Consider the following 25803-nt stretch of genomic DNA (forward strand, 5'->3'; position numbering starts at 1 on the left):
ATGGTGGACTGTAGGCATTACTAAAAGCTGTTTGCAGCGTCCCTTTGGCCCCTAGCTGCACCTAATTGTTAGCCTTTTACAGTACCTTCATTCCCACTGCCTGTCTTCCAGCTTGCTGTCCAACCACGCCAGCTCTCCATTTTCACTGTCTTAAGCGTTGGATGACTGAAAGTGCCCGCACTGCTTGGCTCTATGGCATAATTTCCATAAATCAAATCAAATGATAACATCCAGTGTTCTGAAGAATTAGTAAAAATTTTATTGATGCCTATACCTATATATATATATATATATATATATATATATATATATATATATATATATATATATATATATATAGTATATATATATATTAATATTATATTATATTATATTATATTATATTATATTATATTATATTATATTATATCTGTCATACTTTCAGTCTGTCATTTGAGGTGGCAAATCAGAGGGCGGGAGTAAGCACAGCAAAGCATGATAGTAATCACATCCGGAACTTTCCTTCACAGATGTGGTATGAACCCAGATTCGTCTGGGACCCCAAAGACTTCGGCAGCATAGAAATACTTCACCTCGCCTCAGATGAGATCTGGAAGCCAGACATCACACTCTATAACAAGTAAGTCATTTCGGGCTCATATGAGTGGTTGTACCTCTTAGTCTTTCCTAATAAATATAATTACCATCTTCCAGTGCTTTAGAGAAATTGAGCAGTACTCCATGAAGACTGGTCATCATCTTAAGCACTTTTACTTTTATTTTCCAAATCAGTAATTCAGCGTTTTCTCTGGCCTTGGTCGTTTCACAGAACTTTTTGCTTTTATGTGGTAATGAGAACTAAGAGGATGGCCTCCAATAGCAATACAAAAAAAAAATATATATATATATATATATTGTCACGAATATAAGTCACCTCTCCCTCTAAAAGTGCAATGATGCACCATGCTAAGGCAATTTACTTATTTTATTAAAATAAAGGTAGCCATAACAACACCGCTAACTAACAAAGACATGTTATGGGAAAACATTGCCCCTTCCTGGAAGAATCTGTCATTTCTCACTCCTTAAAAATAATCTCTTAATTCTCCTCCTCAACCTAGCGACTGCTCGAGTGTCTCTTTCAGGTACCACCTTCCGAGAAGCCAAATCCCGCTGGAGGCATAGACTGACCGGCAAAGGGGATTAATTCCAAAAGAGAAAGCGCCTGGGCCTTAACAACAGAATCACCACGTGGCCAGGGCGTACTGCATGGTGTACCACATGGCGAAAGCATGGAAAGCATAGAAAACAGACTGCGAGGCGTGCAGGCACTGCCACCTAGGAGGAGAGAAATCATAATCTGCTGAGGTTTTAAAAGATGATGCCCAGGTGGTGCTCCTCAGAAATGCCCGGCCCTGGGCTCCAGACACTTGTCCCTTGCCTCATCCAGCCCATCAGAGCCAGGATTTTCCCATGTGGTTGCTTTGAGCCTGAGTCTTCCTTTGTGGTGAAAGCCCCTAATTCATGCCCTCCCTGCTGGCAGTGAAGACAAGGTCCCCTGTCTCCTACGGAAAGGTAATGTACCCAAAGTGAGGTTTGGAATCAGTCACAACCCTATTTTTCTTCTACTGAATTTATTTTTCTTTCTAAAGTGTGATCTTTTTATGAGACCTGATTTGTTTAGTGCAGTGAGTAAATTATTCAAGTTCACGTTCATTCCAGTGCCTAGAATCAAGTTGCTTGGTACCTTATGTGCAACCCCCTCGATTCCGTAATTTGCTACTTAAATCCGTGCAAGTAACCGATGCATTCTTGTTTGCAGATGGAGTTGCTAGCTGTGGAATCATCTGTTCACCTCTGTGCTTGTGCCATGGTTACAACCACTTGCCCTTACCCAACGGTGTCCCACAAAGTGGATTTTTTCCCTGTTTATGTTATTGTGTAAATTACTGTAATTTTAGTTAAGCAGCAATAATCTGTTTCCCCTGTCTGGTTTTTGCAAATTCCCCATTCTTCTGATTTAGTTTGTTAATATAAGTGATTTTAAGTGAACTCCAAGTGTTTATCTGAACTCTCCCCATTAAGGGAAAGCCTTCAGCTTAACCTTTTTCTTTATGTTGTTTACCTGAATCTACAGCTGCAGTCAGAATTGAACCCATGTGATAAGTTCCCTATTCTTCCCCAGGTAAATCTCTAACATTGGCGACACTTGCTCGAATTCTTGTAGACTTGCAAAATGAATAATCATTGCATGCCTGCAACCCGCCACAAGCTATCAGCTACTAGCTTTGCTAAAGCTGGATGCAAGACTTAGAAATGAACCTTTTAGCATAAAATCCCCATTACAAGCACAAGTGAACAGGTTTCCACAGTGTAAGTACAAGTTATTTTAGTTTATGAGTGAGGTGCGAACCAAAATCGTGACTGTAAGAGCTGTTAGGGATTAGTTAGACTATGTGCATGCTCCACAAATAGCTCGCAGAGAGAAGAAAGTGTCAGTCATCTGAAACTGAAGTTTTTGGTGCTATCGCATGTTAGCCTGCATGTTTTCAATGCTAGGACAGTTAGGCAGTGAAGTGATAAATCAAGTGATATCGAAGGAAATAGTGCCTTATTTCCTTTCCCATGTGTCCTGGACAATTTGCAGTCTGCCATCTTTAGTTAGGCAACACAGTTAGGTGGGCCGTGAATTCATGCCCAACCAGCAAATTTCGCTCACTGGCCTCCTCTCTCTCTCTCTCTCTCTCTCTCTCTCTCTCTCTCTCTCTCTCTCTCTCTCTCTCTCTCGATAGCCTTAACAACAACAGCGAGAAGTTAAAATAACGTTCCACAATTCCTGAAATTGTCCTTGAGAAATTTTTATTATTCCTGTATTTTATTTTTATTCAGGGCCACATGAGCCCAGGAATTTGCACATGAAGGAATCTCCTCTTTAAATCATTAATACCACATCCACAAGAAAAGCTAACGTGCAAAATTCATTCCTTAACATGAGTCATAAAAAGGTCCTTGCTTATTAAAACGCACTCAGTAGATGGCAGGAGAACAATTCCCACTATGTTTACTCATCTTGTAAGGTCCCATGCACCTTTTTCGCTCAGACAGTCACGTGATTCTACATGTGGCGAGCCCATCGAAACATTGACCACACGTGTCAACCCTGTCATAACGGACCCAATCACATGAGACTCATTACAAGTAGAGTAAACCACCCTCGTGATCACGTGTTCGTCAGGTCCCCATAGAGTAACAGTAAATTATTTTTTGCACACGTGATCCTGGCAAATATAACTGTCTGTGCATGGTAGATTTAAGATTTTTGTACCTGTCATATTCTGTTGCATTAAATCTTGCGGGCTTGGAAATAAGCACATTCTCCTCGTCTCATGTTTATGCAGTTGTACTCTGCTGAAGAAGCCATCTAACTTGATTTAATCAGGCACAAACCCTCTGTTATTTGGAACCCAATTAGCTGCATTCAACATGCACAAACCCCAAGTTCTTTGGAACCCAATTAACCGCATTCAGCACTCACAAAACCCTCAGTTCTTCGGAATCCAAATCACAGTATTCAACTCGCAAGCCCTCAGTTCTTCAGAACCCAATTAACTGCATTCAACACGCACCTACCCTTGGTTCTTTGGAACCCAGTTAACAGTTCAATACACCCAAACCCTCAGTTCTTCATTACCAAATTAACTGTGTTCAACATGCAAAAACCCTCAGTTCTTCTGAACCCAATTAACAGTGTTCAACACGCACAAACCCTGAGTTCTTCAGAACCCAATTTCCTGCATTCAACATGCACAAAAAACTCAGTACTTTGGAACCCAATTAATCTTATTCAACACGCACAAACCCTAAGTTCTTTGGAACCCAATTAACCATGTTCAACATTTATAAACCCCAGTTCTTCAGAACCCAATTAACCGTGTTCAACACGCACACACCCTCAATTCTTTGGAACCCAATTAGCTGTGTTCGAGACGTACAACCTTCAGTTCTTCAGAACCCAATTAACCGCATTCAGCACGCACAAACCCTCGGTTCTTCAGAACTGAATTAGTTGCATTCAACACGCACAAGTCCCAAGTTCCTTGGAACCCAATTAACCGCGTTCAAAACAAACAGGCCCTCAATTCTTTGGAACCCAATTAGCTGCATTCAACATATACAAACCCCAAGTTCTTCAGAACCAATTAACTGTTCAACACGCACAAACCCTCAGTTCTTCAGAATCCAATTAACAGCACTTAACACAAATCCCCTGTTCTTCAGAACCCAATTACCAGCCTTCAACATGCACAAACAATCAGTTCTTTGCAACCCAAATCACCACGTTCAACACTCAAGCCCCAAGTTCTTTGGAACCTTACTAACAGTGTTCAGCACACACAAACCCTCAGTTCTTCAGCACCCAGTTAACTGCATTCAGCATGCACAAACTCTTAAGTTCTTTGGAACCCAATTATCCACGTTCAACACTTAAAACCCTTGCTTCTTTGTAAAGCCAATTAACCATATTCAACACGCACAAACCCTAAGTTCTTCATTACCCAAACCACCATGTTCGACATGCATGAACCCTCAGTTCTTCGGAACCCAATTAATCACTTTCAACATGCACAAACCCTTAGTTCTTCGGAACACAACTAAATGGTTTCAACATGCACAAACCCATAGTTCTTCGGAACCCAACTAAACGCATTCAACATGCAAAACCCTAAGTTCTTCAGAACCCAATTAAACGTATTCTACATGCAGAAACACTCTGTTCTTCTGAACCCAATTAACAGCATTCAACAAGCACAAACACTCAGTTCTTCTGGAACCAATTAACCATGTTCAACATGCAAGTCCCAAGTTCTTCGGAACCCAATTAATCATGTTCAACACGCACAAACCCTCAGTTCTTCTGAACCCAATTCACTGAGTCCAACACGCAAAACCCTCAGTTCTTCAGAACCCAATTAATTGTATTCAGCATGCAGAAACATTCAGTTCTTCTGGACCCATTTAACAGCGTTCAACATGCACAAACACTCAGTTCTTCGGAAACCAATTAACAGCATTCAGCATGCAAGCCCCAAGTTCTTTGGAACCCAATCAACAGCGTTCAACACGCACAAACACTCAGTTCTTCAGATCCCATTTAACTGCATTGAAGATGCACAAACCCTCAGTTCTTTGGAACTCAATTTACTGTGCTGAACACTCAAACCCCAAGTTCTTTGGAACTGAATTAATCTCGTTCAAAATGCACAAACCCTCAGTTTTCTGGAACCCAATTAACCGTGTTCAACATGCACAAGCCCTCAGTTCTTCAGAACCCAATTAACCCTGTCTAACGCACAAACCCTCAGTTCTTCAGAACCCATTTAACCATATTAACCCTGAGTAAACCCTAATTGATTTGGAACCCAAATCACAGTGTTCAACTCGCAAGCCCCAAGTTCTTCAGAACTCAAGTAACCGCGTTCAACACACACAAAACCTCAGTTCTCTGGAACCCAAATTAACCACATTCAACATGCACAAACCCTCATTTCTTTGGAACCCAATTAACCATGTTCATCACACACAAACCTTTAGTTCTTTGGAACCCAAATCACCGCATTCAAGAAGCAAACTCCTAGTTCTTTGAAACTCAATTAATTACATTCAACACGCACAAACCCTCAGTTCTTCAGAACCCAATTAACCACATTCGACAGGCACAAACACTACGTTCTTTGGGACCCAAACTCACCGTGTTCAACTCGCCAGCCCCAAGTTCTTCAGAACCCAATTAACTGTATTGAGGACGCATAAACCCTCAGTTCTTCAGAACACAATTAGCCGCATTCAACACTCACGAACCTCAGCTCTTTGGAACCTAATTAACCATATTCAACACTCACAAACCATAAGTTCTTCGGAACCCATATCACTGTATTCAACATGCAAGCCCCAAGTTCTTTGGAACCCAATGAACCGCATTCAACATGCACAAAACACTCTGTTTTTTGGAACCCGATTAACCGCATTCGACACCTACAAGCCTTTAGTTCTTTGAAACCCAATTAACTGCAATCAGCACACACAAAACCTCAGTTCTTCAGAACCCCATTAGCTGCAAGCATCACACAAAACCCTAAGTTATTAAGAGTCAAAATCACTGCATTCAGCATGCAAGTCCCATGTTCTTCCGAACCCAATTAACTGCATTTGACAGGCACAAATACTAAGTTCTTCGGGACCCAAAATCACCATGTTCAACTCACCAGCCCCAAGTTCCAGAACTCAATTAACTGCATTGAGGATGCACAAACCCTCAGTTCTTCAGAACACAATTAACCGCATTCAGTACTCATGAACCTCATCGCTTTGGAACCCGATTAACCGTATTCACACACACAAACCATGAGTTCTTCGGAACCTATATCACCGTATTCAACATGCAAGCCCCAAGTTCTTTGGAACCCAATGAACCGCATTCAACATGCACATGCAATCATTTTTTGGAGCCTGATTAACTGCATTTGACACCTACAAGCCTTTAGTTCTTTGAAACCTAATTAACTGCATTCAGCACACACAAAACGTCAGTTCTTCGGAACCCCATTAGCTGCATGCATCACGCAAAACCCTAAGCTATTCAGAATCTAAATCACTGCATTTAACATGCAAGTCCCATGTTCTTCGAAACCAAATTAACCATGTTCAAGATGCACTAACCCTCAGTTCTTTAGAACCTAATTTGGTGCATTCAGTACGTATAAACCATAAATTCTTTGGAACCCAATTAAGTGTGTTGAACATGCAAAACCCTAAGTTCTTTGGAACCCATTTACTCACATTCAACACGCACAAACCCTCAGTTCTTCAGAACCCAATTAACCATCAATTCTTTGGAACCAAAATACCTGTATTCAACAAGCACAAACCCTTGGTTTTTCAGAAACTAATTAGCTAAATTTAACATGCACAAACACTAAGTTCTTTGGAACCCAATTAACCACGTTCAAATGCACAAACCCTCAGTTTTTCTGAACCAAATTAGCTGCGTTCAACACGCAAAACCCTAAGTTCTTCAGAACCCAAATCACCTCGTTCAACACGGAAGCCCCAAGTTCATCGGAACCTAATGAACCACGTTCAACGCTCACAAACCCTCAGCCCTTCAGAGTTCTTCAACATGCAACCTCAGATATTTGCAACCCAAATCACCGCGTTCAACACACAAGCCTCAAGTTCTTCGGAGCCCAATTAACAGCGTTCAGCATGCACAAACCCTTGGTTCTTTGGAACCCAATTAGCATCATACAACATGCACAAACCCTAAGTTCTTCAGATCCCAATAAACTGCATTCAACACACACAAACCCTCAGTTCTTTGGAATCCTATTAACAGCATTCAGCACACACAAACCCTCAGTTCTTCGGAACTCAATTAACCGCATTCAACATGCACCAACTCTCAGTTCTTCTGAACCCATTTAACCGCATTCATCACACACAAACCCTTATTTCTCTAGAACCCAATTAACCGTGTTGAACACGCATAAACCTTAGGTTCTTTGGAATCCAATTAACTGGGTTCAACATGCACAGACCCTATGTTCTTCAGAACCCAAATCACTGTGTTCAACATGCAAAACCATAAGTTCTTCGGAACACAAATCACTGTGTTCAACACGCACAAACCCTCAGTTCTTCAGAACCCATATAACCGTGTTCAACTTGCAGAAACCCTCGGTTCTTCGGAACTCAATTAACCGCGTTCAGCATGCACAAACCCTCAGTTCTTCGGAACCCAATTAACTGCATTCAACACGCACCAACCATCAGTTCTTCGGAACCCAATTAGCTGCATTCAACACACATAAACCCTCACTTCTTTAGAACCTAATTAACCGCATCAACACACACAAACCTTATGTTCTTTGGAATCTAATTAGCCATGTTCAACACGCACAAACCTGCAGTTCTTTGGAACCCAGTAAACTGAGTTCAGCATGCACAAACCCTAAGTTCTTCAGAACCCAATTAACTGCATTCAACATGCACAGAACCTAAGTTCTTCTGAACCCAAATCACCATGTTCAACATGCAAAACCCTAAGTTCTCCAGAACCCAAATCTCTGCATTCAACATGCAAGCCCAAAGTTTTTCAGAACCCAACTAGCTGCGTTCAATACACACAAACCTTAAGTTCTTCGGAAGCCAGTTACCTGGGTTCAACATGGACAAACCCTCAGGTCTTTGGAACCCAATTAACCTTGTTTAACACGCACAAACCCTAAGTTCTTCGGAACCCAAATCACCGCATTCAACACCCAAGCCCCGAGTTCTTCCGAACCCAAATAAAAGGTTTTGACAAGCACAGCCTTAAGTTCTTCAGAACGAAATAAAATCGTGCATCCTGAAACCCACTGAGTTCTTCAGAACAGAATAAAAGTAGCACATCACCCAGAAATCCTTAGTTCTACGGAGCCAATCCTGAACTGCTCATCATGAACCACCCTTGAAGCAAAGGGCCACATCCAAGCCTAGTTTTTCTATTCTAACCGGAGCCCCAGGATTTCAGCACCATTCAGGATTCAGGCCAAGGACTTCAGACAGTTCTTGAGCGTTGGCAAACAATTGGGACTGACAGGGAAGGAGCTGCAGAGTTGGGTCCTAGAGCGGGCCAATGCTGCAAAGGAAGAAAGAAAGAAGGGAGCCAAGGAGGAACAAGAAAGAAAGGAGAAGGAAGCAAGGAGGAATGAGAAAGAGTGGAGAAGGGAGCTAGGGAAGAATGAGAAAGAAAAGAGAAGGAAGTTAGGGAAGAATGAGAAAGAAAAGAGAAGGAATCTAGGGAAGAATGTGAAAGAAAAGAGAAGGAAGCCAGGGAAGAACGAGAAAGAAAGGAGAAAGAAGCCAGGGAAGAACGAGAAAGAGCAGAGAGGGAAGCAAAGAAAGACAAGCAAAGGGCATGAGCTAGAAATTGCTCAACTCGATGCCACCAGACCCATGGTGCCCTGTCCCCAGACAGCTATCAGCAGCATAAACACCCTGATCCAACCTCTGGAATGAAGAAGAGCCTGAAGCCTGGCTCAACCAAATTGCAAAGGTCCTCTCGACATACTTGCCACCCCCACCCCACTGCCGAAGTGGCAGTGATCTTGGGAAAGCATCACCCTGGATGAGCAGAGGTTTGGGCGCCATTATGAACTACGAGATTGAGCCCACATTGGTGAGGCTCTCACCCTGGATGAGCAGGAAAACCTCGCAGGGGTGAGTTGGGCCATTGGAATGCAAGGATCTCCCTACGAGATCACCACAAGAATGTTGTCGCTTCCAGACAGCTTGGACACCTACCATCCTCACATGAACTCTGCTCTGAGCCACAAGATTCTAAGTACACCCAGCCTCCAGAGCCATGGAGACAACATTGGCCATTGCCATTGCCATTGGGGCACTCTGCTGAGCAGTGCTGCCTGAGGCTGGCTGAAGGAGGCAGGCCAGACATGGTCTGGGGGCAGTGTGAAAGACTTCAGCAAGGAGATACCACAAGACCAGAGCAAAGCCTGCCCAAGACTTGCTGCCCAAAGGGTAAGAGGTGGCTGGAGTCCCTGAGATAGGCCATAACAGTGGAAGACATCCTAGAGTGTGATCCAAATTGAGGCCTCCTGGTGCCTCCATTGCGAAGACGAACGGATGACCATCTCCTGGGTCCTGAAGGACCTCCCCACAGCCTCCGCAGGTTGCTACCAGTGATTCCTCCTGGGAGAGGGAATACCTGAAGTTATCTAGTTTGCCACCTGCTCCTGGGCCAAGACTTTGTTCAGTGGATGGACACCCTGCACCTATGGTGCATGACCATAATGACTCTCAAGACTCTCAAAGAATGTTGTCGCTTGAGGTGCCAGACAGCTTGGACACCTACCATCCTCACATAAGCTGTTTCTGAGCCACAAGATCTGTCCCACTGCTCCCACCTCCAGTCAACTTATGGTTAAGAAATGGCAACCTCAAAAGAAGCTTGTGTGTGGCCATTGCCATAAATTGGTTGGCACATGACGATTCCTGCTGAGCAGCAAATGCCGCCTGAAGGTTGAGAATTGGCTGAAAATACACCGAAACCCTAACGGTTGCACCTAGAGCTCCTATGAAGAACATCCTATCAGTAGGAGTACCTTTCAAAGAAGTAGCGATTGATTACTCCCCAGGGATGTATCAAGAGTGGGCAACAATCACTGTCACACGGTCTGCAAGATATCCCGAAGCTATTCCAACAAAAGCCAAACCCAGTTCTTTTGCCATTTTGGGGGAGAATTCAGAGTGACCAGGGACACAATTTTTGTCAAAGCCTGACAGCCTCTGGCATGGGGCCAGTGCCAAGGAATAGGAGGGAGCTACCTGGGACAAAACCTCAGCCAAGGAGATGAGACTACAGGGAGACTGTGGCTACTCTATGGTGAAAGCTGTATGAGTCCTGGGGGCCACGTGTCTGCAAACTTCATAGCCTGCCCAAGACATGCTGTCCCACAGGGCAAGTCCTTTAACGTTCCAGAGTCCGGCTGTCCAGCCCAGACAGTTTCTGGAGTCAGATAGGGGCCCTAAATTATCTAGTTGGCCATGGGAAGTAACCATTGACGCCCCTCAACAAGGGGGTGCTTCTCACCAGAATGCCCTCAAGTGCTAACCCATCTAGCTAATCCGGGTTCTGACACCAGGTTCTGTAGTGAGTCTCATCACATCCTGGTAGAACATGCCATACACCTGTGGGCCAGGTGTCACCTCCTGGTGCCTCCATCAATTCAGAAGAAAATGGATAACCATCTAAGAATGAGGAGAGACTGGCTCTGCATAGACTTTGATTGGGGACTTGAAGGACTTCCCCACAGTAGCCTCTACACCATACCTAAGTAAAATCATCTTGAAAAGGATATTGGCAGGTGCCCCTGTCAGAGGAGTTGTGCCCCCTGGCCTTCACCACACCCACTGCTAGTGCCAGGTGATGCCCTTCGGCCTCAAAAATGCCTCTCCTGGGAAGACTGGGAATACACATGGGAGGAGCACCTGTTATCTAGTCCTGGTCATCAACCTCAAAATGTAGCACCTGACTCAAGGACTCTAACATCCCCCTGCATCCTGGGCCAAGACAGTTTGTCCAGTGGATGGACACCCTGAGCCCCACTCCGAGTTGGTGCATGACCACAATGATGACCATCCCCTGCACGGTGGTTGAAGGAACCAGAGTTTGAGGAGACACCTATTCCAAGAAAATGTGGTAATCTGACTGCCTGATTGATCTTAATTTAGCTGAGGTGCCATGGCTCACATCCTTGGAGGACCAGCAAAGAGAAAAAAAGCACCTCTCTCCAAACGAACCTTGCATTGCCATCATTGATCCATAATGTTCCACCGAATCTTCAGTAAGGGAACCACCAATAAACCAGTCAACACCCAGCCCTCATCATGACCCAAAGGAGCCAATGGGACGGATATCTCCACTGTTTCTCCCTAACCATTGTTGTCTTGATATATGCCTTGCCATGCAAGCCACTGAATCTTCAGTAAGGAACGACCAATAAACCAGTCAACACCCAGCCAGTGTGTCTCTCACTACACCCCCAGAGTTACACTGGTGACAATGGACCCAGACAAAGAGAAAAAGCATTCTATTTTTCTCTCACCAAGGAAGCTTACCATACAATACGGCCGACATTGTTGTCTTGAGATGATGACCACACACAAGCATTCTAATCATGTACAACAGACCCAATAAACCAGTCAACACCCAGCCAGTTTGTCTCTCACTGCTTACACTGGTGACCCCGCCGAAGGAGCTGATAGCAGACGGCTGACCTAAGATGATGACCCACACGCCAACAGATGTCTTGTTCCCCTCTCAGTAGAGACCCTCTGAGATGACCCACCCCACCACCGGAGCCCTGGACTTCTCCAGGAAAACTTGTACCGGAGCTGACCAACGAAGGACCCCCGAACTCGTAGCTGGCTGATGAGCCATTAGCCATTGAGCTGAAGGACCAGCCGAGCGCAGGATCATTCGGCGTCACCCTTCAACCCGCTACCATCCTCCTGTTCCTGCCGCCAGCGCCACCCTTCAGCCTCCTACCTGCCCCTAGCCCAAGCCCTTCTGGCTTCCAATTGTCAGCAAGAGGGATCGATGCCTTTTTGGGGTAGTATTGTAAGAGACCCATCCATTTCGATGGCGGTCTCTTTGAGCACACGCATGTGTACCAGCTGACGTCATCCTTCAGAAGGATCAGCTGGCTACCGAAGGATCAGCTGCCGTCATCCTTCAGCCCTCGAGCTAGCTACTGAAGGATCAGCCGCTGTCATCCTTCAGCCTACTGTTTGCATTGCCATGCAAGCATTCTAATCATGTACTCATAATGTTCCACCGAATCTTCAGTAAGGAACCACCAATAAACCAGTCAACACCCAGCCAGTATGTCTCTCAATCCCGTCCTTACAAGACTAGGTATAGCACTATAGAAAAAGAACTTCTGGGCATAATTTTGGCAATGAAGCAATTATCATGCAGATCATAAATTCCCATTGACTGTCTATACAGATCATAACCCCTTCAAGTATCTCATGACCTTCTGAAACCAAAATAAGCGCCTAATGTGTTGGTGTCCCGACCTCCAAGATTACAACTGGAGGATCAAACACATTAAAGGTACAGATAACAAGATCACTGATATCCTTTCCAGGCAGCCTTAATTGATTTCTGAAGTAATACATGTTCCCCGCCCCTCTCCTTTTGTTTTCCGGTTGAGCGTGGCACCCTGCCAGACTGAAGGGTCACATTATGCCTGGTCAAAACTATCATTCCCGAAATCGTTAGATACTTCCTTCCTTGACTCTATCCTTTCCTTGTAATGTAACCTTGAGTCCCAGACTCAAAAATCCTGTGTAAATTACACACCTAATTGTGCATCACGTACATAATAAGTGCCTCGTGGCACCTGCAATGATTAGTGCTGCCCCTGGAACAGTACCGCTGTGTATAAGTATTGTGGCATCACCTAACATAAGTCCACGCATGCTTCGTTACAATACCTCATCAAGGCAAACTTCAATGTCAAGGAATTAACCTTATCATTAAGTGCATGAATAACCTTAATATTTACCTTACCTTAGAGTAGATGATCTAATCCTACTTTACATTGTTATTCTTATTAATAATATACTCCCCCTTGATGTGAGACCACCTTGATGTGGTGAGGGGTGCCCCTTGAACCCCAGGAATCTGTTCCCAGGTTTGAGTCCAAGAGTCCCATATACCATTATATATTTCTTTGAATTAATCTTTGTGGAATTTTCCTCTTTTACTAAAATTTGTCGGACCTGATAAATAGGAAAAGATATCATAACTGGGATTGGGTTAATATCTTAAGCTAAATAGTGGTAACTGGTGAGATTATCAACTGCCCGATAGTGTTTGGACCTGAGAGATATCAGGAGGAATTATTCTTTAGGACTGGACCACTGATTCCAGGGAGGTCTGGTTCTGGGGATAGGACTCTTGGCATTCTATCTGGTTTGCCCATAACATGATTAAGGTGGGAATGATTGTATTTTATAGTAATACTGTCAGGCCTAGCAAACAGGTTTGGCTTACACTTGGGGGCCACTCTAATCATGTTGTGCCATCCCCTGTGGTGTAGGGTAGGGAGTGGACATTTGGGAGTCGGTTCTCACTTGTGCCATTGGTGGAGAAGACAGAACTGGGAAGACAGAACTGATTGATTTTTATTACCTGGGCAAAGGTATACATAGCAGCGTACGGACGGAAACGAGGTGCCCGACCCCAGGTGGCCGTGACTCACATGCTGAGTGAGAGCAATTTGTGTTTGTTAACAGTCAATCAAATAACAATAACAAGAGACATAATGTACATACAGTGATAAAACATATATTGGTGAAAAGGCCAGGAAATTCTACATACAAATATATACATGAGATTCTTGCTGCGTTGATAGATGCGATACATGATCGTAATTAATGGGTAAAGAAGATGTCTTTACAAGTACTCCCCCCCCAAGACAATTATTATGAAATAATGATTGGAAGATCTGTTGAATGTTAATCACGGTATCTTCTTGGGAGCAGGAGCCAACCCCGAGTTCTTGATATCTGCTGGACGATTCAGCTTTGACTGCTGAATCGTCCGGCGGTTTTGCCGGGTGGATGACATCCTTAGTGCGGCCCTTGGGACGTCCTCGACTTCATTTCGGGATGCTGATCACTTCATCCGAGGTCTTGTTTTGTGGAGGAATTCTGGGACGTCTGCCAGTTTCCTCCCAGGTTCCGCTGTCCATTAGGAAGGCTGGCTTTAACCTGTCGACAGATATCCAGTCTTCCCACCCATGGATGTTGACGAGGTAGGCCTTGGATGTTCTGCTGTGACATACTGGCTGGGTGACTGGTTTATTGGTAGTTCCTCTGTAAATGGTCTGGTCAAGGGTGGGCAGGTGGGCATCTGTGTTCCTCATTGGGAGAGAAGAGTGTTGACATACAGGTATTCAGGCCTTCTGGGATTCAAGACAGATTAATGAATACAATGCAGTAGCATAATATATGTGAAATCCTTCCACAACAGAAACACATACAATTTGATACAGAAGAGGGCATTATAAGTACATGATTAGAATGCTTTTGTTCTACTCAAGACAACAATCTTGAAATATTGTATGGTTGGTCTGGTCAGAGAAAGAAAATGAGGCTTTTGTTTTGTCTTGTCCCCTGATGGATCCAGCTCGTGTGTTTGGAAGAGGAAGAATTCTCTTCATGGTCTGGTCAAGGGTGGGTGGTGGGCATTGCTCAAGGGTTTCAGGCTTTCTGGGCTGAAGTTATGGGTCCTGTCCTTTTCCGGCAGGGGCAGAACTTCTTTGCAATTTCTCTTAGGCTTGGAAGGGGAGTATCTGGGTCGTCCTGCTCCGTGGGGAAGAATTCTCCAGGTACGGCCAATGCTTCGCCGTAGACTTTCTCTGTGGGAGATTCCTTGCCATTTGCCCTTGGAGCGGTGTGGAGACCCAGCAGGACCCAGGGCAGCTGCGCCTTCCAATTTTCGTCAGTACAACGTGCCATCAGAGCTGCTTTCAATGAACAGTGGGTTCTTTCCACCATACTGTTGGCTGCAGGGTTGTATGCCATCGTACTGTGGAGTGTTGTCCCCATCAGGCGTGCCAGGGAGACCCAGAGTTCTGATAAGAATGCCGGGCCCCTGTCTGTAGTTATATCGTCCGGCACACCAAAACGGCTTATCCAACTTGATAGTAGGGCTTCAGCGCAGGCGCTTGTTGATGCTTCTACCATTGGGGTTGCTTCTGGCCATCTTGTGGAATGGTCTATGATTGTCAGGAGGTATCTGGCGTCCCCTGATTGTGGCAGAGGTCCTACGACGTCTACGTGGATGTGCCTGAAACGCCGTCGTGGTTGAGGGAAGTCTCCGATGCCTGATTCCGTGTGCCGGGTGATCTTACTTGTCTGGCACGGTATGCAGTTCTTCGCCCATTCTCGTACGTCCTTCCTGATCCCATGCCACACGAATTTCTCTGTCATCAGGCGCGTTGTTGTTCATCCTGATGGATGGGACAGCCGTGGATGATGTCGAACGCCTGCTTTCTTTGTGATGCAGGTATCAGGGGGCGTGGGTGGCCTGTGCTGGTGTCACAGAGAAGTGTCGATCCGGATTCACCCATTGGCACGTCTTCCCACTTCAGTGCGGTAAGTGCTGTGCGGTAAGCTGCTGTTTCCGGGTCTGCAGCCTGTTCCTTCGCCAGGTCTTTGTAGTCTATGCCCAGGTGGACTGAATTTATTTCAATTCTTGATAGGGCGTCGGCTACCGGGTTCTTCTTGCTGGGGACGTAACTGATGGTGCATCTGAATTCGGAGATAGCAGCCAGGTACCGTTGCTGTCTTGCCGACCATGCGTCTCCCGCCTTCGTGAACGCATGTACCAAAGGCTTGTGGTCTGTCAGGATGGTGAAAGGGCTGCCATCCAAGAGGTACTTGAAGTGCCGCACAGCTTAGTAGATTGCCAGCAGTTCCCTGTCGAATGCACTGTAGCGGGTCTCTGGCGGCTTTAACTTGCGGCTAAAAAATGCAAGCAGGGTGGGGAACTGTCTACTATCTGCTCCAGCACGGCTCTGCAAGCGACGTTGCTGGCATCGGTGGTAAGTCTCAGGGGAGGGTGGGGTCTTGATATGTTAAGGTGGTGGCTTTGGCGAGGGCTGCCTTCGTCTGTTTGAACGCCTTTTGCTGCAGGGCTTCCCAAGTCAGTGCTTTCTGCTTCCCCTTCAGCACCCAGGTTAGGGGATACATGATGCGGGTGATGTCCAGCATGAATCGTCGGTAGTAGTTGACCATGCTGAGGAACTCCTGCAGGGACTTGATCGTTTTTGGTGCTGGAAAATCCTTCACTGCATCCACCTTGGAGGCCATGGGGCGGACACCTGTCGGAGAGACCTCATGTCCCAGGAAGTCTACCTTCTCCACTCTGAAGGTACATTTGTCGAATCTGATGACCAATCCATTCTCCTGAAGGCATTTCAGCACAGCCCGGACGTGACCCAGGTGCTCCTCTGGGGACCTGGAGAAGATCAGGATGTCGTCCATGTAGCAGATGCAGAAAGGTAGGTCCCCAAGATGCTGTCCATAAGGTGTTGGAATGTGGCCCCGGTGTTCCTGAGGCCGAAGGTGGAGTAGGAGAAGGTATATGTCCTGAACAGCATGATGATGGCTGTCTTCGGAACGTCGTCGGGATGTACTGGTACCTGAAAATAGGACTTGAGCAAATCCATTTTTGTGAATATCTTGGCCCCATGCAGGGCTCCTGTTAGGTCCTGCATGTTTGGCAGGGGATAGTGGTCCAGTGTTGTCACTAGGTTCAGCTGACGATAGTCCCCACAAGGCCTCCAGGAACCGTCTGGTTTCTTCACCATGTGGAGGGGGGACACCCATGGACTCGATGCCTTTTTGCAGATATCCATCCTTTCCATCTCGGTGAACGCTCGTTTAGCATCCTGGAGTTTCTTGGGCGGCAGTCGGCGGGCCTGTGGTGATGATGTGGTGATGGATGCCTGTGCTTGGCCTGGGTACCTGGCACCTGACACAGTTCTGGCTTGAAGACATCTGGGAATTCGTGCAGGAGGGCGCTGTATTTGTTTGATGAGATGGAATATACGGCAGGCATTCCCCGTCCGGTGGAGAGCAGTTCGGGAGCGGCAGGTTCCGGTATCCAGCAGGCGTTTTCGGCTGACGTCTACCAGCAGTCCGTGATGTGTGAGAAAATCGGCGCCCAGTAAGGGAAACTTGATATCTGCGATGATGAAGGGCCATTCATATTTATGGCCCAGGATGGATATTCTGAGTGTCTGAGTTCTGTAGCAGCGGATGGGGCTTCCATTTGCGGCCACTAGTGCGGCTGCAGCGCTGGACATGCGGTCGCGATCCTCCTTTGATGGGAGAAATACCAACTGCATAGTCCCCGTGTCTATCAGCATCCATCGTCCCGATATGGCGTCGTGGATGAAGAATCCTACTGGCTGGGGTTCTCTAAGGTTTGCGGCCACTGCTGTTATGGGTGGCTGCCTTTCTAATTCTTTTTGTGAAAGAACAGGGGGCTCTGCAATTCTTGGCATCCTTTCCGAACCTCTGATGGAAGTAACACCAGGCTGGATTTGTCCTCATCTTCTCCTGCTGCGGAGGTGCCTTCTTCCTGTATACCACATTTGTGTCCCCCTCTTCGGCTTCTTCTGCTACCAGGTTGCAGGCTGCAGGTGTTGTGGCATGCCTGGTGGCCTTGGTGGCCTCGTGGAGTTTGTGTGCGATGCTCACCAATTCATCCATTGAGAGTGCTTCTGCTTCCATGATTTGTGCCGTCACCTTCTGCGGAAGGCGCTGCAGGAAAATTTCCACGACAAGCTGATCTCCCTCCTCCGTCCATCTGAGTCGAAGCCTGGCAGCATCAGGAGACCTTGTAGTTCGTCCCAGGTGTCCCTGGGTGATGTCCCCAGGGGCTGGTTCATCAGGTCAAGGCATGTTGGGCTCTCTGGGATGGGCATGGAGTATGTGTCAATGAGTTTCTTTCGTAGGTCTTTGTACTTGACTTTGCCCGGCTGAGAGTCCAACCATGGGGTGATTTTGTTGAAGACCTTCTCCGGCAGCATTGTCAAGGTGACGTCTGCTTTGGTTTCCTCGTCCGTGATTTTAGCTACACAGAAATGGACGTCTGCCCGCAGGAACCAGGATGCGGCATTTTGCCGCGAGAACGGTGGCAGTTTCATCGCCTGGCTTATTGCTGCCTTTGAAGGTGAGAGGGGATGCAGAGGATCTGTGTGTCCTCGGAATGACTTTCTACCTCAGTGTCTGACATTTTGCCTCACACCAAAACGCAAAATAAGCGCCATATTTAGTCCGTTAATGGTGTTTGGGGCTCATCAGAAGTCAAAACTATATGCCGTGTGGTTCCATTAATGACTTCTGAATATGGTTGACGTGAATCATAAATGGCAGGGCCAAACCGTTCGAGAACTCCAGAATGTACCTGAAGAAGTTACGCCGTAATTAGTCTGTTAGTGGCGTGGGTGTTCTCCGAGGAAGGAGCTTTCAGAGGTCTAGACTTTGTCGCCGTATGGTTCCGTTAAAGGCTCTCTGAAGGTAAAGTGGCCGTAGTGAGTCCGTTAATGGTGAAGTCAAAACCGTAATGTTTACTGTCGCTCCTTGGGTCACAAGTTGTGAGGTCAAAGAAGACAGAACTGGATATGGACGGAAATGAGGTGCCTGACCCCCGGTCGCCGTGACCCACACGCTGAGTGAGAGCAATTTGTGTTTGTTAACAGTCAATCAAATAACAATAACAAGAGACATAATGTACATACAGTGATAAAATATATATTGGCGAAAAGGCCAGGAAATTCTACATACAAATATATACATGAGATTCTTGCTGCGTTGATAGATGCGATACATGATCGTAATTAATGGGTAAAGAAGAGGTCTTTACACTAGCATGGAAATGGACAATTCTCTGGGTAATCCAAATAATCAGAATCAGAGTGGTATTAAATCTTTAATACCTTATAAGACTCTCTCAAAAAAGATACCCCAAGGTCCAGGATTGTGAGGTATATGTTGTACCGAGTAAAAATAGCAGCAAACAAGTATTAAAAATAGCAAAAATAAAATTTGAGGGTGAAGATTTACCTCGAAAAATAAACATTCTAGGCCAAAATAGAATTAAGACCCTACTGTATGTCCCAAAGCCACTGCAGTGTCAAAATTGCAGTAAGTATTGGCAGACAAAGAAAAATTGTCGTAATGAACTGGTATGCGCTTATTGAGGATCTACTGAACATACCACACAGTGGAAGTGCAGTGAACCTAGGTGTGTAAACTGTGGGCAGCATCATCATGCAAGGTCCAAATAATGCATGTATTATATATATAATACGGAATTAAAAATACTGTAAGAACGAACGGGGATGTCTATAAAAGAGGCTAATTTGGAATTAAAAGTAAGAGGAGTTCAAGATCCATCTAAGAAACATACATGTTCTTCAATAACAAGAGCAAATAATGAAACAAAAGCGCAAACAGATAGAAGTAACAGAGCACAGAAAAGCAAATCTCAAGAAGAGATTAATAATTTAGAAATAAAAACTGAAATGGAAAGAATAAAGAAACAGGTACAAATGAGATGGATAATATTTTATCCAATTAATTTGATATAATAATGCAAATAGAATCACAGGAGGATGCTACTACGGAAGTAGTTGAGGAAAATTGTGATGGACTGGAAATTAAAGATAAAAACAGGCCTTTGGAGAGAACACCACCTGAAACGAAGAAACCAACTATTATTAAACATCAGTTAAACCAAAGATAAAGGAGATGAAAAAGGAACAAAAAAAAAAAAAAACAAGCTAAGAATATACCTTTATCTCCTAAAATAATAGTAAAACCCATGACGGCAGGTGTCGAAAACACTGAAGAAGTGAAAGAGAACCATACCGTAGATAACAATGATTATGTCAAAGGAGAAGAGATTACTCTTTCTCCAGTAACTGGTACAAGAGCAAATGAAAAAAGAAATGTACATAATACATGTGGATATAATAATTGTTTCACTGAATTATGCAATAACAACAAAAACATAACAAAAGATGGCTTAATAAACATTATAAGAAATTTTATGAAATATAGAAAAAAAGAAACCACGGATTTGAGCACCCATGAAAAAGGTTGCATATGCATTGAGCACTTAGACATATTATAAAGAAAAATAAATGAATGTCATGAGTAAATTATAAGAAAAAATCCAAGTTGATAATACAAAAAAGAAAGTAAAACTGGGCCGCTATAACAAAATATTTTCAATAACTATATTATACAATGAAACGTAAATGGTCTACGGACCAGATTGCACCTGGGAGAAGTACAACGGTTATTAAAAGAATATGAACCAATGATAATGTTTACAACATGTCAACAAAAGTGTGTCAACAATAGGTAAATATACCTTAGCATCAACATCACGAGAGGAAGAAGGAAATTTAGGTACAGCCGTATATGTACATAACAAAGTATTTTACAACAGAGTACCTGTTAACACTACTGACTCGCAAATATCAGGTATTAAAATTCAAATAAAAAACGATAATTATGTAATTCATAATTTATACAACCAACCTAATAAAAATTACGACATTGACAAACTTAAAGAATTACTTAATGATGCCAAGGAACCTACATTAATAGTAGGTGATTTTAATGCTCACAACCAGCTGTGGGACTGTAATTGTACAGACTTAAATAGAGCAGGAAGTAAAATAGAAGAATTCATAGATTCATTTGACATGTGCTGTATAAATAACAACGAAATCAGCACATATTTTTCTAAAACACATGGAACCTTTTCCTAAATTGACTTAACTCTATGTACAACAAACATAGTAGACAGATTAGATTGGAATACGGTTGACGACTTGCACACAAGTGATCATTTCCCAATATTAATTTCATTATTACAAAATAATCCTGCCAAGCATGTCCCTCAATATAACATTTATAAAGCAGATTGGGAGCAATATGAATTCCATGCTAGAAATATCCCACCATTTGAATATTTAAAAGACCATAATGTTAAAAATGCTGCTGATAAAGCAATACCAAAATCAAAAGCCCATCCAACAAACACACGAAGGCCTGTAAGAGGTGCAAAAGAAACGAGCAGGTAAAAGTTACTGCTACTTTATTACAGATTCAGGCAGTTTATATAGCGGCTGACTGGCGCCAAACCGCGGAAGACAATGACATTGAGCGTGACCTGAGGTAAAAAACAATTAACAATAATATTCGGCGAACAAGTACAATTTACAATACAAAAACGTATAGAGCATCAATATGGATACAGTCTTGATGCCTGCGAATAAAGAAACATATGATACATGATTTATGACAGTTGGACAAATACTTATAAAGTTGAAATGGTAGAAAATGCGTGACCTGGCACGTTAGGCGTGACGAATTGAGTGTGAAGAAAGTGGGAAGTCATCAAAGAAAACTTGCTCAGTGGAGACTTAATTAATGACGCCTTCGAAGCACTCCGCTGACGTTGATGTGGTGACTTTACAGGCCCATGGTGGTCTGAAAAACTAACAGAATTAATAAAAATAAAACACCAAATTGGAAGATGATTAGATCATTTGAATAGAAAGTTCAGTAAAATAAATAAAACATTACTGATATTAGAAGAAAATTTACAAAAACTGACTATATTATTGTTAGAAATTGATACATTAAAACCTCTCTATAACAAAATATCTGCACAATTTAAAAGAGAAGTAATTCAAGGAAGAATCATTTCATGGAGGAAATATGTATCAGATCTCTCTAATAATACTCCCATACAAAAAATATGGGAAAAATTCAGGAAAATAAATGGCACCCATGTTAAACCACCTTGACATGCCATAATAAAAGATGGAAATAGAATACTTGATCCAAAAGAAATAAGTAATGCAATAAGAGAAAATTTGGCAAAAGTTAAGTAGTGACAAAAATTTAGATGAGCATTTCTGCACAAAGAAAAATAGTATAGAATTAATAACAATAAATTTTGAAACCATAGAAGATGGCTATTATAACAGAAAATTTAATATGGAAGAGTTAGAATTTGCTCTGTTGAACAGAGCAATAAATCTGCCGCGGAGGTGACAGTATTTGTTTTGAAATGATCTGCCATTTAGCACCTTTGGCAAAGTCCTATGTATTAGAGTTTTATAACCACTTATGGCTTCGAAATTTATTTTCTGATGAATGGTCTAAAGCTATAATTATTCCTATCCCCAAACCTGGAAAAGATCCCAGTAATGTAAACAATTACATACCAGTTTCTTTAACAAGTTGTTTATACAAATTACCAGAGAAAATGGTAAATGCTCGACTAACATGGCACGTTTAAGAAAATAAAATTTCGACTTCCACTCAATTTGGGTCACAATGTAACAGATCTACACTGGATTCTCTGTCTGACTTGGAAGACCACATACGAAGAGGATTTGAATGAAAACAAATTACTATTCGTCTGTTTTTTGACATTGAAAAGGCATATGGTACTACATGGAGAGATGCAATACTAAAAACGTTACATAAAAACAGCACCCGTGGACATTTACCTAGGGTTATCCAACACTTTCTGACAAATCGCACTTTTCAAGTGAGAATTGATGATATATTGTCAAGTGCATTTCCACTTGAAAATGATGTTCCACAAGGAAGAGTCCTTAGTGGCACACTGTTTGCTTTAGTGATAAGTGATATCAGTAATAATCTACCAATCAGAATTAAAAGTAACTTGTATATGGATGATTTTTCCACATATTCAGCATCTCTCATAAAACATGCAGAGCAGATCATTAATAAAACTATAATAAAAATAGATGAATGGGCCTCATCTGTAGGCTTTAAATTTTCTATACAAAAAACTCAAGCTGTAATATTTTATAAAAATAAAAGGTGGAAAAAAGGTGAAGAAGTAGATTTAAAAATCAGAAATCATTCCATACCAATTGGCCAAACAGCAAAATTTTGGGGATAAGTATTTGACACTCACTTGAACTGGAAAGCCCACATAACATACATGAAATCAAAATGTAAACGAGCATTAAACCTAATTAAAAAAACTATCAAACACTACCTGGGGAGCCGATAGACCTACCCTTACCGTACTGTATAAAGCAACAGTGCTGTCTATCATTGATTTTGGATGAGAAATATATGGCTCGGCATCAGACGCAATGCTAAAAACATTAGATCCAGTTCGTAATGAAGGCCTTAGAATATGTTCAGGAGCTTTTCGATCATCACCAAAGTCATCCTTACAAGTTGAATGTGGTGAACTACCTCTCTCTGCCCATAGAGAGCTAGTAACAATGAAGAGTGCTCTAAGAATTCAGACAAATTATTCTCCAACCAAAAAATTATTTGGATTAAGAGATGTATTTATAAACAGTCATCCACCTCCTTTCCCAATTAGAGCTAGAAGATTGGTTGAGTCGATGAATATAAACATACAATTACCTTTAATAGTAAAATTACCATCTCCTTCGACAGTGAATAAAATGAGAATTTATACATATACTTAAAATATTCATCAAAAAGTTATTCATATACCCCAGAACACCATAGACAATATACAGTAGAACATATAATCTGAAAAGGTCCACATTACGCAATATACACCAATGAATCTAAGTCAGTACGGAGTGGGATATGCTGCAGTATCCCAAAACAAAACGTACCAGTTCTCTCTACCAAATAATGCCTCAGTATTTACAGCTGAGTTATGTGCAACGGCATCAGCCATAAAAACAATTATAGACTCCAGAAGCGCTGTAGAAGCCATTCAAAGCTATAATAAAAAAAAAGATAATTTGTACAACAAATTAAGTTTTCACTCCATAAATTGTATGATAATGGAAAAAAATATTGAAATATGTTGGATCCCTGCCCATGTAGGGAGTAAAGGAAATGAAGAGGCTGATAAAGCAGCTAAATAACAAGAGCAAATGTAGACATCCCTATTAGTGACTACGTAAGATATATAAAAACAATCATTGTAAGTAAGTGGCAAAATATATGGAATGAAGAACCTGAAAATAATAAATTAAAACAGATAAATTCCAGTATTGGAAAATGGAGTTCATCATATCAGAGAGAGAGACACACACAAGTAATTCTGATGCGTCTTCAAATAGGCCATACTCGTTTGACACATGGACACTTAATGAACAGTCCATGTGGCCCTCCTCCCGAATGCCCAGATTGCAAAGTGTTGGTAACACTGAAGCATGTACTGTGTGAATGTCCAAAATATAACCTGCAGCGATTATCAAATTTTGGAAATAGGTCAATAAAAGAAATTTTGTCAGACTCTTCAACACTTTCATTAATACCCATTTTTATGTTCATGAGGAGCTGTGACTTAATTAATAAAATATAAAAAGTAAATAATAGAAATATGAATACCCTTAGACGTCTAATGAATTTTAAAACAGCTAAATTATAAAATTTTACTTAATTTATTTTGAATTTTAATATACCTTTTTAGTAAGTACATATGGAAACATAAGTATAAATGTATTTGTTGTGTGAGTGTGTTCCAGTATGAGAGCGTATGCCTTTGTGCAGCTTTTAATTTCATTTTCATTCATTCATCTCTACCAACCTATTTGGCCCCAGTACTAAGCTTCTAGCCTAGACCTGTCATTTCATCCAAATCCTTCAGGCCAGCCCTATGAGAGCTGATAGTCAACTTAGTGGTCTGGTTAAACTTTTTTAATAATAAATAATATACTAGTTGTCAATACTTTTACTGTAAGTTTAATACAATGCTGCAGTAAAGTAACAACGAAGCAAAATCTAATAATTGCATGTCCAGCAGTCCACTACTCTAATCTAAAGTACAGTTCCAAAATGATAAATAATTTGCTCTGGACGGACTAGCATAAATAATTTTTTATAATTTTAGTGAGATTAAATGGGGGCAGTAAAGAGAAATGTTAGTTTATTCACTCAAGTTGACTAATATGTAGACATTCCCATAAGGTGTGGAATGTCAACTTGAATGGGGAGGTGTCGTGAATATGTCACCTCTCCCTCTAAAAGTGCAATGATGCACCGTGCTAATAAAATTTACGTATTTTACTAAAATAAAGGTAGGCACAGTAACAACACCACTGACTAACAAAGACAGGTTATGGAAAAACATTGCCCCTTCCTGGAAGAATCTCTCATTTCTCACCCCTTAAAAATAATCTCTTAATTCCCCTCCTTGACCTAGTGACTGCTCGAGCCTTTCTTACAGGTACTGCCTTCCAAGAAGCCAAATCCCCGGTGGAGGCATAGATGAGCCAGCGAAGGGGATTAATTCCAAAAGAGAAAGCGCCCGGGCCTTAACAACAGAATCACCACATGACCAGGGCATACCTCATGGCATACCACATGGCGTACTGCATGGCGAAAGCATGGGAAGCATAGAAAACGGACTGTGAGGCACGCAAGCATTGCCACCTAGGAGGGGAAGAATCATAATCTGCTGAGATTTTAAAAGACGACGCCCGGGTGGCGCTCCTCAGAAATCCTCGTCCCTGGACTCCAGACACTTGTCCCTTGCCTCATCCGGTCCATCAGAGCCAGGATTTTCCCATGTGGCTGCTTTGAGCCTGAGTCTTTCTTTGTGGTGAAAGCCCCTAACTCATGCCCTCCCTGCTGGCACTGAAGACAAGGTCCCCTGTCTTGTATGGAAAGGTAATGTAC

At 42.9% G+C, this 25803-nt stretch overlaps 1 protein-coding gene across 3 annotated transcripts in view; it reads left to right on the forward strand.

Annotated features, from left to right (window-relative positions):
* Window positions 1–25803, forward strand: part of LOC136836330 (neuronal acetylcholine receptor subunit alpha-6-like) — a 118436-nt gene that overhangs the window by 20124 nt on the left and 72509 nt on the right. For all 3 annotated transcript variants that reach the window (XM_067100498.1, XM_067100499.1, XM_067100500.1), the window contains one exon: window positions 510–619. In XM_067100498.1, coding sequence (XP_066956599.1) covers window positions 510–619 — 110 coding nt within the window. The remainder of the gene's footprint in view (window positions 1–509; window positions 620–25803) is intronic.

The sequence above is a fragment of the Macrobrachium rosenbergii genome, chromosome 56, assembly GCF_040412425.1.
Source record: "Macrobrachium rosenbergii isolate ZJJX-2024 chromosome 56, ASM4041242v1, whole genome shotgun sequence".
Taxonomy (NCBI): Eukaryota; Metazoa; Arthropoda; class Malacostraca; order Decapoda; family Palaemonidae; genus Macrobrachium; species Macrobrachium rosenbergii.